General features: G+C 47.9%; 2 protein-coding genes across 2 annotated transcripts; both read right to left on the bottom strand.

The window, feature by feature from the left end:
* Positions 1–3,657: 3,657 nt before the first annotated feature.
* Positions 3,658–5,123, bottom strand: LOC139837744 (uncharacterized). The gene has a single exon (XM_071827018.1). It carries the CDS (start codon positions 4,826–4,828, stop codon positions 3,677–3,679), a length of 1,152 nt encoding a protein of 383 aa, XP_071683119.1. The 5' UTR covers positions 4,829–5,123; the 3' UTR covers positions 3,658–3,676.
* Positions 5,124–8,017: 2,894 nt separating this feature from the next.
* On the bottom strand, positions 8,018–10,595 carry LOC127346065 (uncharacterized). The gene is made up of 8 exons (XM_051372597.1): positions 10,349–10,595; positions 9,809–9,960; positions 9,543–9,689; positions 9,283–9,432; positions 9,001–9,185; positions 8,870–8,920; positions 8,673–8,784; positions 8,018–8,403 (listed from the first exon to the last, which is right to left on the bottom strand). Exons 1-8 carry the CDS (start codon positions 10,500–10,502, stop codon positions 8,401–8,403), a joined length of 954 nt encoding a protein of 317 aa, XP_051228557.1. The 5' UTR covers positions 10,503–10,595; the 3' UTR covers positions 8,018–8,400.
* Positions 10,596–17,795: the final 7,200 nt, after the last annotated feature.

Raw genomic sequence — 17,795 nt, 5'->3', positions numbered from 1 at the left:
AAGCCTCAAGGGTACTGTAGGAGGTTGAGAGCCGAGGAGGGGGAAAGTGTCCACTAATGCCATGTTCTTCTGTAGAGGATCTATTGCTACTGCTACCTAAGGGTTAGCCAATTTTGCCCCCTCTGTGAGATCTAGATTGGTAATTTCTGATGGAAAAATCTCTAGATGGCATTGGGATTGAGATCTTATTGGTGGGAATCCCTCATGGGAGTTCATTGAATCACCCAATAGTTGATTTCAAAATATGGAAATATAGTCCCAATCAAATCAAAACATGGATCTAACAGGGATACTTGTTTAAGTCTTCATTCTCATTTTCCGTTTCCCTTTCTGATCCATATTTAGGCGTCTAGCAGCCCAGTGATGGATCTTGAACTACGGTGCTACATGATAGGGTAAGGGAGAGATGATGTGATTGCGAGAATTGTTTGTGAAATTTGAAACACTACAAAGACTACCTTCGTTTCATAGGATACGTTCACGGGTGTGTGTGTGTGGGTGTGTGTGTGTGTGTGTTAGAGCAGGCTGAAATCGAAAAAGTCCGGCGACTTTACGGGTTCAGGCCGAAAGTGGGCCAGAACGGAGCCCGAACTCGCGGTCTGGCCCGTAAAACGAGTTCGGGGGCCCGAGAAAATTGACGGCCGCCCCGTATTAAAAGAGGCCGCGGAGGGGAGTTCGTTTCCAAGCCCTACTCCCCTCCGCCGCTCCGCCGCCTCGCTCCACCTGCTCCGACGAGAAATTGTCGCGTCGCCAGCGCCGCATCGCCGCACGTCGACCTCCCCATGGCTAGCCGCGGAAGCTCCGCTAGGGGAGGCGGTGGTTTGGGCGGCGGGGACTCGCCGCCGCGGCCCCCGTTTTCCGCATGAAGGCGGAGCGGCGCAAATGGGTCCGGTCGGAGGGCGCGCGCAAGCGCAGCGTCCGCCAGTGGACGAACGGGGAACTCACGCCCCCGGGGAAGCTCGCGCGGTACGCGAACCGAGGCAAGGGGTCGTCCTCCGGCGGTTCGCGCCGCCCCCTCGCCCTCCGGTGTATGACAGCTCGTCAGAGGAGGAGGGCGCGACGCCGACGAGGACGATCTTCTCCGCCGGTGACTACGTCCACGACGACCAGGAGGAGGAGGCCGTCGTCGCACAGTTGGCGGCTGTGTCGGAGGCGGAGGCGCGAGCACGCTGGCGCCGGGAGGAGGCCGACGCCGTCCGCCAGGTCCGCGAGTACGAGGCGGCGCGTCGGGAGGAACGTGTCCGCCGCGTCAAGCTCGAGATCGCCGAGCTCGACGCGTCCGCCACCACCTTCGTCGCCGCGCGTAGAGGCCCCCGGGGCCGAATTTTGGTCAAAATTAGGTCGCGGGCTGTGGCTACTAGTTAATTTAGGTTCGTAGTTCGAATTATGTAAAGTTTGGTGCTCAATCGGAGCAACAACTATCGTCTATATGTGTCCATCGATGAATTCTCCCACGAGAATTTTAATTTCGTTTTTTCAGTTCCTATTTTACGATTTCTGTTCTGCGCGAGTGCCAAAATCAACCGAACTAACGTTTTCAGGAAACTGAATTACAGTTTTTCGGTTTTCACTTTTTCGGTACTACTAGAGATGCTCTTATGTGTGCTAGTTTTAAGTTGAGGGGTGCTGCATAAAAAATCTGATGGTTGTGGATTGTGGGGTTATATACTATTTTCAAGTATTACCTCCATCAAAAAATAGGTTTCTTAATTTTTTTTAAATACAGATGTATCTTTTTTTCGAGGATGATACAGATGTAAACACACTTTAGTTATAACTACATCGGTATTTAGAAAAAACTCAGACATCTATTTTTAATTTTTTTTGAGCGTTATCTATTTTTAAATGGATGGAGTATGTTTGTCAACTAGATCGGGCCGAGCCAAATTACCGTCGCAGGATCTCCAACGCACCAAGCCATACGTGAAGCCCAACATCTCATCTGCTTCCCGTTCCACTGCTGATGCCGGCGGCGGCGCTAATCCCATCTCATCCTCCCGGCGACGAATCCCCTCCCATCACTTGCGCAAGCGCCTCTCCCAGGGCGCCTCAATGGATACCTCCTCCTCTGCTGCCCAATGGAGGGACTGGTCTGGTCTCGGGGATCTGCCAGCGGGGCTGATCGCCGAGCGTGTCCTCGCCTACGACGTCGGGGACTGCGTGCGCTTCCGCGCCGTCTGCCGCGCGTGGCGGCGGTGCTCCGCTGACCCGCGCGCGCACGGCGGCCTCGACCGCCGGTTCCATCCCTGGCGGTGGACCATGCTCCGGGAGGTGCTGGTCGCTCCCGACCGCCGCTCCTTCCTCAACACGTCTACCGGCCAGTGCATCCAGGTCGACATCCCGGAGCTCCGCGACCACGAGCTGCTCGCGCCCACCCCCGAGGGCCTCCTTGTCCTGATCCACGGCCGCAAGCACATCCGTCTGCTCAACCCACTCACCCGCCACCTCACCGAGCTCCCACCGATCACCACTATGGTGGCCCGAACGGACCGCCGCCACCTTCTGGAGCAAAATCCCCATTTCATGACCTGCTTCGCAGCGAGGGGCTCCGGCGTTGCAGATGATTCTACTACGTTCTTGCTCTGCTTCAGCAGGCTATGCATGCTTGGCATGGCCAAGCCCGGGGACGACCAATGGACGTCGCTACAATACCGCAGCCATGGCATAACAACTGCACCCTTAATGTTTTCAGGACGCTTCTACTGCGTTACACACAATGGTGTCTTGGTGCTGGACACCAATCCAGATATGCCACGGCTGAAGGTGGCTGCCAAGCTCAAGGGTATGCGTGTCTCGCCAATTGCTGACACTGTGCATCTCGTCAACAACCATGTGGAGCTGCTCCTGGTGCACCATCGCAATGGACCATTGACACCGGGGAGCAAATCAGGTCGGCGTTACGACACGTATCGAGTGGATTTGGACACCGGGACACTACTCCCGTTCAAGAGCTTGGGCGGTGCAGGGCGTGCGATTTTCATCGGCATGGATTGCTCTCTCTCGGTGTCTCTAGAGGTTTTCCCCTCCGGCTCCATTAGTGCTGACACCATCTACTTGAGCTTCGATTTCTCCGAGAGAAAACTGTTAAAGGTTGGAGCATATCATCTCGCAGATGGAAGCGTCGAACTCCGCTGTAGCTTGGTGCCACGCCCGCATACTCTCGTTGACTGTCTGGCTCTGAATTGTTGATGATTCATAATTTAGCATGCCTGGTTGGTTAGGCAGCGTGCACTATTTATCCCATTTGGTTTACTATTGAGTTTATATGTTTATGCATCTAGCTAGAGTTATGTATGGCTGACTCGGCCTGCTTAATTTGCATATTGAAGCCACGAGCTAGAGTTGTGTGCATACATGCAGGGTTGTAATCATCTATTTAGCTAGTCTATTGCAAAGAGGAGTTTGGCAAGGAAAGCTTAGCTAGATTTATGTATGCACATTATTTGGAGAAGATGTGCATACCATGCCTTTGCATTTCAGGGCTAAACTCCTCTTCACACTAGACTTGCTAGCTAGATGCTTATAAAAATATGTATGTATGGATGATGGGTTCAATATGCAAACTAAGCATGACCAGACATCAATACATAACAGTAGCTAGGTACATACGCTCAAATACTAGCTAACCAAACAGGATAAAAGAGTACACACTGCATAAACCATGCTAGCTAAATTATCACTTTTTGACAGTATCGGCAAATGAGAGACAATCGATGAGAGTATGCGGCCGTGGCACCAGGCTACATGGGAGTTCGGCGCTTCCATCTGCAAGATGATATGCTCCAGCTTTTAACATCATTCTCTCACGAACGTCAAACCTCAAGTAGATGGTGTCAGCACAAAGGGAGCCGGAGGGGAAAACGTCTAGAGGCACCGAAAGAGAGCAGTCCAAGGCCATGAACACCGCACGGCCACCCAGGCTCTTGACCGGGAATAGTGTCCCGCTGTCGAAATCAACTCGATAAGCGTTGTAGGCCCACCCAGATTTATTCCGCGGCGTCAGTCGTCCGAACCGACGATGCACCAGCATCAGCTCCCCGCAATTGTTCATGAGGTGCACACTGTGAGCGATTGGGGAGACATGCCGACCCAGATTGGCAGCCACCTTAAGCTGTGGTGGCTGATTTGGTCCCATTTCCAGCACCATGACATCGGTGAGGCTAACACAGTAGAAGCGGCCAGCAAACAATAGAGGTGCCGTTGTCATCCCGTTAGCACTGTAGTCCAGCAAACTCCAGGACTCGTCACCAGGCTTAGCCATGCCGATGATGCGGAGCCTGTTGAAGCAGAGCAGCACTGTTGTTGAATCATCGTTGGCGATGCCGGAGCCCCACGCTCTGAATTCCCCGTCGAAATAGATGTAATCTTCGGAAAGCTTGTCGACGTGCTTGGGAGGCAGCAGCGTGGTGAGCGGCGGGAGATGCGTGATCTGGCGGGTGAGCGGGTTGAGCAGGTGGACTGCGGCGCGCTGCCGGTTGTGGACCAGAACGAGGAGCCCTTCGGGGGTGGAGGCGAGCACCTTGTGGTCGTGGAGCTCCGGGATGTCAACCTGCACGAACTCGCCGGTGGACGTGTTCAGGAAGGAGCGGCGGGCCGGCACGGCGAGTTCCTCGCAGAGCATGGCCCACTGCCAGGGATGGAACCGGCGGTCGAGTCCGCCCTGCACGCGCGGGTCGGCGGAGCACCGGCGCCAGGAGCTGCAGACGGCCCGGAAGCGCACGTAGTCCGCGACGTCGCGGGCGAGGACGCGGTCGGCGATCAGCCCCGCCGGCCCGTCCCCGAGATCTACCCAGTTCCTCTCCAGGGCAGGAGCGGGGAAGGGATCCATGGGGCGGTGCGTGCACGCTCGGCCCGCCGAGGAGGGGTCGCTGCCGTGGGCGGCGCTGTCCACGTCGTGGAGGCCGGGCAAGGCGCTACCCACGTCCTGGAGCTCGGAGTGGGGACGGACGCGGCGGCCGAGCAGGGGTTGGCGTTGGCCGACGGCGAACACGGGAGCGGAAGAGGGAGAACTAGTGGGATGGAGAAATAGTGAGTAGGATCCAGCGCTCGCGGCGCGGACTTGCCGCTGTTCGGCGCGGCGCCGCCATGGCTGCGAAGTACGGGGATAGCTATGTCTGGTTGGGCTGTCTGGGCTGTTTTTTTTTTTTTTTGTGTGTCTATGTCTAAGTTGACTGAGATTTTCTTAAGTCTCAGTCACCTCAGAAAAGTGCAACTGCAGTTCAAAGAAAAGTGCAACTCGTTACAGTTGCACATTTCTAGCAGAAAAGTGTAATTGCACTTTTTTAACAGTGCAACTAAAGCATTTTTTTACAAGTGACTTAGACTTAAGAAATTCTCAGTTGTACATAGCAAACCGTTTTTTTTAGAACGGAGGCAATTCCAGTAATATACCCAGAAACAATTTTACATTTAACGGTAATTCTCAAAAAAAAAAACTACCTCTATCTATAAATAATTAAATACACATTCAGATTTGTCAGGATATGGATGTATCTAGACACTATTTAATGTCTAGATATCTAATGTGTAGATACATTCAGATTTAGATAAATCTTAGGTTTCTATTTATAGACACAGAGATTCGATGACAGTGTGATTTATCAATAAACCTAACTCTAGTGCTATTTGGTAGTTTTCACTATTGGTATAGTTGGTACTTAGGGTCCCACTGTACAAATTCAAGTAAATCTCATGGTACCATTTTGAAAAAGTTATAGAAAAATACATGGTACCAATTGTAGAATTAAAAAAATCCAGCACTAATAAAGTTCCTAAATCAAATTCAAATATTAAGTAGAAAACTGGAATATTATGGTACTTATTCCTAGAATCGTAATAATAGTTCAAGGAGATTGCATCTCTTCTTTAAAGACTAAGAATTTATCATACTTATTCCATAAGCTATTTGGAGAAGCATCGAATGAAATTCCACTAAATTCGAATGCACGGGAAATTTCATAATAGTAATTAATTCCACTCACTAGGATTATGTCTCTCATGCGAAAATTGGGATATACTCCTTTCAAATTTCAAGATAGTAAATCATTTCTAACGAAAATGATATGATTTCATTCGAGAGAATGATAGCATGGCCGATGGGTTAGTGGCATCTTGCGCATGGCTACAGACAAACTCCATCTTCATGTGTGGATGCTGGGTGCCTCCAGCCTAGCAGCAAACACTCTTAACTAGGAACAATGCTTGCACTGCATCAGCTAGCAACAATAGATATTAGCACTCAAATCAACACACAGACCTGACCCGCAGCCACAGGCTAAAGAAAAAGAAGAACTACTCATTGGCACAAAACAACCGTCCATGTCAGCAAAATCGGTCTCTAAAACCAAGGATCAAGGGTCAATTGCCGAGTTTAGGAAGTTTATGGGGGTGGGGGAGAGCGCATCCTTTGAAACGCACTGACTCATGCGCCAGCGACATCGGTCAATTATGGGCCTTTGGACCGAAACAAAGGGACTCGATCAAGTTAAATGATTGCATTTGCTATATTTGCATGGCAAACCTTGTAGCCCAGCGAATTTTCCTCCACGGTCCACTAACGAAGGAATCTCTCTCCCTTAACGAATGCCCAACTCTTCTGTAGAGGATCTATTGCTACTGCTACTGCTACCTAAGGTTTAGCCAATTTCCCCCCTTTGTGAGATCTAGATTGGTAATTTCTAGTGGAAAAATCTCTGGATGGCATTGGGATTGAGATCTTATTGGTGGGAATCCCTCATGGGAGTTCATCGAATCGCCCAATAGTTGATTTCAGAATATGGAAATATGGTCCCAATTGAAAGGACATGGAGCATCCATGTGTGGTTTTGATAATTGATGATAATCCCTATGAACTAATGGTTGTATTGATAATCTATTTTAGGCCGTGTCCATAGCAATATGTTGGTCTCAGGGTTGCAAGATGGAGAAGATCGAGTACAATGAAGAATATGGATGAAGACGGTGTCAAAGAGAGATGAAGACAGCGTAGAAGATGGATGTAGACGGTGGCGTGCGTAGAAGATGGATGAAGACGGTGGCGTGTATGTTTCCGAATTCATCCATAGCAATATGTTTCCGAATATGGATGAAATTTTTTTCTATGAACAATTTCCGAATTTGAACAAATTTTATATTTGAACAATTTTTTAATCTGAACGATTTTCATATTTAGAACAATTTTCAAATTTGAACAAATTTCATATTTGAACGGTTTTCAAATTTGAACGGTTTTCAAATTTGAACACGATTTTTAAATTTAAACATTTTTTAATTTAAACATTTTCTTAATTTGAACAATTTTTAAAAATTTAAATTTTCGAATCTGAAAAAATATAAATAAATTCGAAAACAGAAAAAAGAAAGGAAAACAGAAAAAAAACCAGAAAAGAAAAAAAAGGAAAAAACGAACTGCTACAGCTAAACAGCCACAAATGGGCCTGCCCCATACCCGACCACGGGGTGTGCGGTGGCCGGTAGCCACCGACCTGGTCGGTGTATAGGTTTTGCCCCTCCAGCCCAAGCCTCCACCTGCCTGCAGCAAGCCGCCTCCCACGCTTGGGCCGCCGCCTAGAGTTCGCCCGGCCCACCACCGCGCCAGCTTGCCTAGCCCAGCTACCGCCGCTGCGCCTCGCTTGCGCCATGCTCGCGCCAGATCTGGTCGCCGGAACAGCCATGTCTGTGTACCGTGAAGGTTGATCATTACCATCGTGAAAGCCTTCATACGTACATGGACAAAATGACTAGTGGGCTGTCATGGAATTGGCCTATTGTCGGTCTCCTCGGTCGCTTCACTTAGCTGTGTGAGTTCAAACCGAATTAGCCAATCTAATTTCAGTTATCCAGAGTTCCAGACCAAGCTTAGCACCGATATTCAGTTTCGGTTTATTAGGCTCCGGTCCCAGTTGTTCCAGTTCGGAAGATCGGTCCTCGGTTAAAATGCCCACCCCTAGATGCAAGAGCCTGGAAGCAACAGATCTGAAATTGCTAGCATATATCAAGTAGCTAAGTGGATGATATGTTAGTCTTATATTTTCTTTTATTATGAGGATAAAAGGGGTCCATGGACTAATTTCACACCATCATTCTTACTTCATTGGCAATAGCTACTCCTGCTTAATTAGCAAATACAAACATATAGCTGTCAAGTAAAACACTCTGCTGTTCATCAATGACCCAGTAAGTAACACAGCAGAATATGCCAAATACACTCCGGCATGGTATATGAAAATAGCAGATTTGATACGCTTCTCCAGGTCCCTTGACTTAAGTTGATCAAGGCTCATAACAGGAAAACCAGGTGTCAGCCAAAGAGAAATCAGTGACAGGGGCGACTTAACCATCCTTCCTTCCTAATTCGTTGTTCCTTTCAAGTACATTATCTTCAGTTCTGCAGCAATGCCGTTACTGCATCCAAAGCATGAAATCGTGTATCAAAAAAAAAGCAGAAGCAGAAGGCTAACAATAATAGGAAAAGAGTGCTGCACAATATTAAATCCCTTTTCCTAGTTCTAGATTGACAGATAATTAAGTTAGTTCTAGGTCGTAGACCATTAAATTTGTCGGTTCACAGCAATTAGCCAACAAAAAAGGAATGCTTGTTACTTTAAACTTCCTCATAAGCATCAAAAGGAATTATCTCTTCTCAGACAGTGGATTCTTTTCTAAAGATATACCTTATCAGATCTCTTCCTCTTTCCATTCCCAAGGTTGTTCTTTCCACCACGATCATTTGTATTCTTTTGCTTTTCATTTGCATTGGGTTTCAACTCCACCACAGTGCTGTCCCTGATGACAGTAAAGCACAACAAGGTAACACTTCTCCCCAGCAATATGCATTCAACAAGAAAAAACAAACAAAATTTCAATATACCTTGTAGGCTTCTCTGATTTGTCAGCTTTGAATCCCCCAACAGTGTTATCCCTGGTAACAGTAAAGCACAATGAATAGACATTCCCCAAAAAAAAATGTGTGCAATAACAGAAACAAGAAAACAAATATACCTTATAAGCGAACTGGCATGCTCATCTACAGTACAAGAAATTTCACGAGCAAAGTGATTTTCAAGTTTCTCCAAAAGTGGAACAGTAGCCTCTCGGATAAATCCACACTCTAATTCGTCTACACTGATGTTGGTGTTCCCTCGATTCATCAGGTTACGCACAGAGATAGTCTCCTTCACCAAACCCTTCAATCCAACCATTGTTGCGACAAAATTAGTAAAGCTCACGAGATATAAATAACCGAGTTGCAATTTGTTCTGGTAGAGGCATGGGCATACATACCAGAAGGGCAGCAGCAATGGAATCAGGTTCAGACCCTTGGTAGTGCGTGAGACGCAGGGCACTCTGCCTGATATAGCTCGAAAAGACAGAAATGGTTTCGAAATGATCTCCTCGCAAGTCAGACATCAACCTGGCCTCCTCCGCCATACACTTGAACAAGAGTTTTTCAAATGGTGCAAACAAGTTTATAAGCATCAAAAACTAAAATGAATAAATCAAGTAGAATACTGGTTGATCTGATTTGTTAGGAAGGCATATACCATCAATCCAGAAGTTGCAGCAACAGATTTAACCTCTGAGTTCAAAACATGGATTGCTCGCTTCTTGATACTGTCGCTCAAGGTTATGTCTTCAGCGCTGAGATCTTTTTCATGAATCATGCGATACCTGCCCTCCTCCTTGAGACACTTGACACCATTGTTTTGCAGCGATAAAAAGAAGTTAATTAGCAACACAATCGATCAAATAAGGTAAGCCAGGGCACCAGTATTTCTTACAACATATATATGCAGGAGGAAGAACTTACGTGACGGGCAGCTGCACTCATGTTGAAAAGAGAACCAGCATTGCGTTTGAAATACTCGTTCAGATATTTCATAAAAACGGGCCACTCAACAGTAGTATCTGCCACCTCGTAGATCACCAGCCTGCTCCATCCCCATGCTCTATCCATGAGATCTTCAAATGGTAGAAGTATACAGTCAGAGATAGATTAGTACCGAACTCAACAATTTATGAAACTTCTATAGAACAAGAAGCATCAACTCACAAATTAAACGAATCGAAAAACGAAGGGGGGCAAACTCTATGGCCAATAATAATTAAACAAATCTTTCATAGGAGCGCGAACTCTGCTTCTCCTCGCGAGCTACTATGTTACTTTGGCTTCATTTTGAAAGAAAAAAAAGGGGGGGGGGGGGGGGGGGGGGGGGGGGGGTTTCGGCCCCCTATTTTTCAAAAGAAGGTTGGAATCTTTTCAGGAATACATGTCAATGTTGGCATAACTTTATAAATATGATAACAAAACAGAATCTCAGCACCGGAGAATAAACAGAAATCCTCATACCTGGGTACAGAACGATTTCCATTGGCGGTGGTGTCTTGTATTTCCCCATGGTAATTTCCATGTACTCGATCCAAGCCAGCATATTTTTCCGCTCCTCAAGCTTAAGCCACTCGTCTTCATCGAGAACACCAGCACGATTAGATTGGCTCCCCATCGACAATGTACTGTTTAGGGATCTAGGTTCTTTTAGGGTTTTCAAGATGGGATCGGATCCGGGAAGAGGAAAGCGCAACGCGGTTTCTCGAAGTTAGGGCCGGCGACGCATTTTAATGTCCGCGAGGGTCGTTTGCGTCGCATTGCGGATGCAAAAATGACGTTTTTTTCCGCGCGTCCGTTTGCGTCTGGGGTCTGCTCCAGCGGGGCGACGTATTCTATTTAAACATAGTTTCAAATATAACATTTTGAAACATGATTTTACACAAACTAACACATAGTTTGGAACATGGTTTACACAAACTAACACATAGTTTGAACCATGGTTGACACAAATATAAAAATTTTAAAAAAAAGAAGCCAGTTATGTTGATTTCCGTATGTTCGCTGCCAAGAAAGAACATTCGAGGGCACACCCAATCACCCAAACTGGAAAATCCAGCGGGAGGAGATGGTGCCCTTGTTGGTTCTACCGATGAGGCGAACATCCAGAAACATCGACTACTAGCTTCGTCCTGCCCGTAGCCAGATTCCCTGCAAAGAAAGAACACTCAACGTTCTAACTATCGGTGTTGGAGCCGGAGTCGTCGGTGTGGTAGTGCCTGCGGCAGGCTGCGTCGTCGAACACCTTGATGATCATCTCGCCGTCCCCCTCATAGAGGAAGTTGAGCTGGTAGCCGGGCTCGAGGTCGAGGTCACGGGCGAACTTGTCCCACCCCGTGTGCAGGTACATCTTGCCCTGCCCGTCGAAAAGGACCTCCACGGTCCAACGGCGTGCTGCACCGGCTCCCGTAGCCGCAATCGCGCCGGCTCGACGCCGTCGATGAACTCGGCGAACTTGTCCCGTAGTCGCTTGATGGCGAGTGGGTCGTCGTCGATGCGGAGGAGGAACTCGGCGGCCGCTCCTCCTGCGAGGACGAGGAGGGCGCAGGCGACGGCGAGCGTGGGGCCATAGCTGCTCCACCACGGCGGCCCCTGCCCCGGCCACGGGGGCGCCCAGGGCCGCGGCCTTGACCGCCTCGCCGGCCATGGACTTCCTCGCGGGCTTGGCTGCATCGCAGGAACACCTAGGCGGCGCTACGGTCGAGCTTTGTGGCGGCTAGGGTTTCTTTGGAGGAGTGGATGTGGAAGAAGAACGCGTGCCCCCTTTATATAGGCCGGCGGCATGCGGTGGCCACGGGATGCGTGGCGTCGCCATTAACGTGGTTGGCGGAGGTGGGCGGCCGCTCGGCAGCCGAGGCATCGTCGCCATTAACGTGGCGCAGAGTGCCGAAGCAACGCAGCTTTGCAGACGCTGGCGCGTTTGAGAAGACGCATCGACGCAGGGTCGCTGCCAGGCGGGCCCGCCGAAACGTCCGCCAGACGCGAGCGGACGTTTCCGGACGTCCGCAGAGACGCATCCGAGGCACATATTTGGGCCAGGTTTGCGTCTGCGCGGACGGCCCGGTCACTTTGCGTTGCCCCGCTGGAACAGGCCCCAGACGCATTCCCGGTCACGGCGGACGAAAATGGTCGCTCATCGACCGTTTGCGTCGCGCCGCTGGAGATGCCCTTATAGTAGTGGCAAGGGAGCCCTTCCCACGGGTAGCCTTTCCCTCCCGCGCCCGTACGGCCGGGGCTTTCTCCCGCGCGAGGCAGCAGACCACGCAGCTGCTGCCAGGTCACACGCTCCAGGCGGCCCCACACGCACATGCATGACGCTGCAATGTTTCTGCACGCTACTCTCTCTCTCTCTCTCTCAGATTCAGTTTTCGGCACAAGCGGTAGTACCGCTTTGCACAACGGTACTACCGGTTTGGGTTGCATTTTTACCTATTTTCTGCACAGTTTTGTGCGCGAGCGGTAGTACCGCTTCGACAAGCGGTAGTACCGGTTCGGGCGCGAATCTGACCGTTTTCCAGCCCCAACAGTCATATTTCTGGACCCCCTATATATACCTCTCTCCCACCTCCGTACACACTAGTTCTTCCCACCCATTCTCTCTCCTCCATTGTTGTCCTTGAAGAACTTGATCCTCCTCTTGATGACGTGGGCATTACCCTTCGGGTAACCGACATTGCCTTATCCCATATTGTCTAGTTGGAGGCCCATGAAGACACTTGGAGGCGAGATGGGCCACCTGGACGGCGCACTAGAGGAATCCTTGACGGGTAAGACAAGGAAGCAGCCGAACAAGGAAAGATTAGATTCAAAATTACTGTAAACCTAGTCGTACTCGGTTAGACCTCTTGAGACCTGGCCTCCTATATAAAGGCCAGGAGAGGGGCTGCCGAGGGACACAATCAATCTTAGCAGCCTTAGCCACCAAAAAGTCTAGAGCTAGGTCGCCGCAGCGCTTAGCCTCTCGACGAGATCTCAGCCGAACTATTCGGCACCTCATTGTAACCCATTATCTTCATAATCAAGAACAGACAGGCAGGACGTAAGGGTTTTACCTCATCGAGGGCCCCGAACCTGGGTAAATCGCTCTCCCCGCTTGTCTATGAACCGATGTCTCGTGTCAGCTTGCAGGATTCCGTCAACCCTAAGCCCCAATCGGAGGGCATTGCCGAGGGGTACCCTCGACAATTGGCGCCGTCTGTGGGAACCCTGTCGGCACAAGATCGGACATCGGCGGAGCCCGTCATGCCATCAGCAACTTCATCAACACCATCATCGCCTCACCTGGGAAGCCCGATTCATTTCGGCTCCTATGAATTCACCCGCACAGCGACTCGTCTCGCTCGACCTTCTCCGATCTGCAAGGCAACATGGAGATGACCTTCGGGAGCGTCCACTACAACGTCAACTCGGAAGGAATCCTTCGGCTGCTGGAATCGCCCATCTCCAGATCGACGAGCCCAAGCGCATCATCATCACTCGACCTTTCGGCTGGCCTGACAGGCTCGACGAGTTCGCCCGCGCCCTCGACTCCCCGTTCGGCATCTTCCATGTCGGTTGGATCCGACAATCCCGCGTCTTCGGAGCTAACCTCGTACTACTGCTTGAACTGCGACACCAGGCACAGGCTGGGATCAAGCGACACACCGTTCATCTGCAACGCCCAGTATTCATCGGGAGAAGACAGCGTCGACAGCATCGTCCAAGGTATCACCCGAGGAGCGGCGCACCACCAAGTTTATGTTGCTAACAGGGGAGACGGAGATCGCACCCCCCGCTCCAGCAGGCGAGCTAGTTTCGAGAACAGCGCCAGCAACAACAACAGCGACCACACCATCGCAGAGGAGGAGTGGGTAGCAGCCAAGTCAGCCGTGCTCAACAACACGCCACTGATACGTCTCCAACGTATCGATAATTTCTTATGTTCCATGCCACTTTATTGATGATACCTACATGTTTTATGCATACTTTATGTCATATTTATGCATTTTCCGGCACTAACCTATTAACAAGATGCCGAAGAGCCGATTCTTTGTTTTCTGCTGTTTTTGGTTTCAGAAATCCTAGTAAGGAAATATTCTCGGAATTGGACGAAATCAACGCCCAGGATCTTATTTTTCCACGAAGCTTCCAGAACACCGGGGGGAGATACGAAGTGGGGTGACGAGGCGGCCAGACGCTAGGGCGGCGCGGCCTAAGCCCTGGCCGCGCCGGCCTAGTGTGTGGGCCCCTCGCGTCGCCCCTAAACCTACCTCTCCGACTATAAGAAGCCTTCGTCGATAATAACCCCAGTACCGAGAGCCACGATACGGAAAACCTTCCAGAGACGCCGCCGCCAATCCCATCTCGGGGGATTCAGGAGATCGCCTCCGGCACCCTTCCGGAGAGGGGAATCATCTCCCGGAGGACTCTTTACCGCCATGGTCGCCTCCGGAGTGATGAGTGAGTAGTTCACCCCTGGACTATGGGTCCATAGCAGTAGCTAGATGGTCGTCTTCTCCTAATTGTGCTTCATTGTTGGATCTTGTGAGCTGCCTAACATGATCAAGATCATCTATATGTAATGCTACATGTTGTGTTTGTTGGGATCCGATGAATAGAGAATACTATGCTATGTTGATTATCAATCTATTATCTATGTGTTGTTTATGATCTTGCATGCTCTCCGTTACTAGTAGAGGCTCTGGCCAAGTTTTTGCTTGTAACTCCAAGAGGGAGTATTTATGCTCGATAGTGGGTTCATGCCTCCATTAAATCTGGGACAGTGACAGAAAGTTCTAAGGTTGTGGATGTGCTGTTGCCACTAGGGATAAAACATCGATGCTATGTCTAAGGATGTAGTTGTTGATTACATTACGCACCATACATTATGCATGCTGGATAGCGGTCTATGTACTTTGTCGTAATGCCCAATTAAATCTCACAATACTCATCATATCATGTATGTGCATGGTCATGCCCTCTTTATTTGTCAATTGCGTAACTGTAATTTGTTCACCCAACATGCTATTTATCTTATGGGAGAGACGCCTCTAGTGAACTATGGACTCCGGTCCATTCTTTTAATCGAATACAATCTACTGCAATACTTGTTCTACTGTTTTCTGCAAATCATCATCCACACTATACATCTAATCCTTTGTTACAGCAAGCCGGTGAGATTGACAACCTCACTGTCACGTTGGGGCAAAGTAATTTGGTTGTGTTGTGCAGGTTCCACGTTGGCGCCGGAATCCCTGGTGTTGCGCCGCACTACACTCCGCCACCATCAACCTTCAACGTGCTTCTTGGCTCCTACTGGTTCGATAAACCTTGGTTTCTTACTGAGGGAAAACTTGCCGCTGTACGCATCACACCTTCCTCTTGGGGTTCCCAACGGACGCGTGATGTACGCGTATCAAGCTCTTTTTCTGGCGCCGTTGCCAGGGAGATCAAGACACGCTGCAAGGGAGTCTCCACCTCCAATCTCTTTACTTTGTTTTTGTCTTGCTTTACTTTATTTAGTACTTTGTTTGCTGCACTAAAACAAAACACACAAAAAATTAGTTGCTAGCTTTACTTTATTTACTGTCTTGTTTGCAATCTCTATATTAAAAACACAAAAAAATTAGTTACTTGCATTTTACTTTTGTTACCATGTCTAGTTTTGCACCTGTTACTTCTTCACCTGAGGAATTAGTCTTCACTTTTAAACAAGGGGATGAGGAGAGTTTTAAAGATGCTTGGTCCAGAATTTTTGATTCTTATCGTAAAGCTGAGCCTCAAATGACTCTAAGTTTGCTCCTTAGTAACTTTTATTTTGGTCTTATGATTCGCTATAGATATGCTTTGGATGCCTTAGTGGGAGGAGATTTCCTTCATTGCAATGGGGATCAAGCTTTTAATGCCATAAAAAAATTAGTTGCATCACATAGTTCAGCTAATAACTTTGATTCAGCTCTTATTAGCATTTATAATAGATTAAACACTCTTGAGACAAGTGCATCTTGCTTGAAAGAAAATTATAGCTATGTCCGTAACCGTCTTGATCAAGTTTTAGTGAACTCTGAACCTTCAAAATGGGACCCTACTATTAAAGTTGTTATCGGTGGTGAAACTTTTCATGCCAATTGTGATATTATGTCTGAATTTTGCCTTATGCCTAAGAGTATTTATGAATCTTTGACACTTTGGGGACTCGTTGAAGGGGGAGAAGGAATAACACTTATTGATAACTCTGTTATAATTCCTAAGGGAATAGCCGAGGGTGTGCATACAACCATTCTTGGGAGAACAGTATCCACTGATTATCTTGTTATTGTAGGAATAGGACAAATCACAGTCGGAAGATCCCTGCTGAAACTATTGGGAGCAGTCATAAATGTGGGAGAAGGCACCCTAAAATTCACCTCTACACCGGGGGGTAGACATGTATTCCCTAAATCAAAGAGTAAGAAAAAGAATAAGAAGGGTAGGTGTAAAGCCCGAGGTAATGTTGATGCCTCATCTCTTGATAATACTTGATACACACTTTCTGCGCCTAGCTGAAAGGCGTTAAAGAAAAGCGCTTATGGGAGACAACCCATGATTTTACTACTGCACTTTTGATTTATATTTGAGTCTTGGAAGTTGTTACTACTGTAGCAACCTCTCCTTATCTTAGTTTTGTTGCATTGTTGTGCCAAGTAAAGTCTTTGATAGTAAGGTTCATACTTGATTTGGATTACTGCGCAGAAACAGATTTCTTGCTGTCACGAATCTGGGCCTAATTCTCTGTAGGTAACTCAGAAAATTATGCCAATTTACGTGAGTGATCCACAGATATGTACGCAACTTTCATTCAATTTGAGAATTTTCATTTGAGCAAGTCTGGTGCCTCAATAAAATACGTCTTTACGAACTGTTCTGTTTTGATAGATTCTGCCTTTTATTTCGCATTGCCTGTTTTGCTATGCTTGATGGATTTTTCGATTCCATTAACTTTCAGTAGCTTTGTGCAATGTCCAGAAGTGTTATGAATGATTATGTCACCTCTGAACATGTGAATTTTGATTGTGCACTAACCCTCTAATGAGTTGTTTTGAGTTTGGTGTGGAGGAAGTTTTCAAGGATCAAGAGAGGGAGATGATACAATATGATCAAGGAGAGTGAAAGCTCTAAGCTTGGGGATGCCCCGGTGGTTCACCCCTGCATATTTCAAGAAGACTCAAGCGTCTAAGCTTGGGGATGCCCAAGGCATCCCCTTCTTCATCGACAACATTATCAGGTTCCTCTAGTGAAACTATATTTTTATTCCATCACATCTTATGCACTTTGCTTGGAGCGTCGGTTTGTTTTTGTTTTTGTTTTGTTTGAATAAAATGGATACTAGCATTCATTGTGTGGGAGAGAGACATGCTCCGCTGTTGCATATGGACAAATATGTCCTTAGGCTTTACTCATAATATTCACGGCGAAGGTTGAATCTTCTTCGTTAAATTGTTATATGGTTGGAAACGGAAAATGCTACATGTAGTAATTGGTAGAATGTCTTGAATAATGTGATACTTGGCAATTTTTGTGCTCATGTTTAAGCTCTTGCATCATATACTTTGCACCTATTAATGAAGAAATACATAGATCTTGCTAAAATTTGGTTTGCATAATTGGTCTCTCTAAGGTCTAGATAATTTCTAGTAAGGGTCGAACAACAAGGAAGACGGTGTAGAGTCTTATAATGTTTACAATATGTCTTTTATGTAAGTTTTGCTGTACCTCTTCATACTTGTGTTTGTTTCAAATAACCTTGCTAGCCTAAGCCTTGTATCGAGAGGGAATACTTCTCATGCATCCAAAATCCTTGAGCCAAACACTATGCCATTTGTGTCCACCATACCTACCTACTACATGGTATTTCTCCGCCATTCCAAAGTAAATTGCTTGAGTGCTACCTTTA

Source organism: Lolium perenne, chromosome 3, assembly GCF_019359855.2.
Source record: "Lolium perenne isolate Kyuss_39 chromosome 3, Kyuss_2.0, whole genome shotgun sequence".
Lineage (NCBI taxonomy): Eukaryota > Viridiplantae > Streptophyta > Magnoliopsida > Poales > Poaceae > Lolium > Lolium perenne.
This window is presented reverse-complemented; position numbering and strand designations above follow the sequence as displayed.

Excerpts from the sequence above, each read along its gene's own strand:
- LOC139837744 (XM_071827018.1), bottom strand. The coding sequence starts at position 4,828 with ATGGATCCCTTCCCCGCTCCTGCCCTGGAGAGGAACTGGGTAGATCTC.
- LOC127346065 (XM_051372597.1), bottom strand. The coding sequence starts at position 10,502 with ATGGGGAGCCAATCTAATCGTGCTGGTGTTCTCGATGAAGACGAGTGG. Across the intron at positions 9,961-10,348 it reads GGAAATCGTTCTGTACCCAG|ATCTCATGGATAGAGCATGG; the intron begins GTATGAGGATTT and ends TACCATTTGAAG. Across the intron at positions 8,785-8,869 it reads AAATCAGAGAAGCCTACAAG|GGACAGCACTGTGGTGGAGT; the intron begins GTATATTGAAAT and ends TACTGTCATCAG.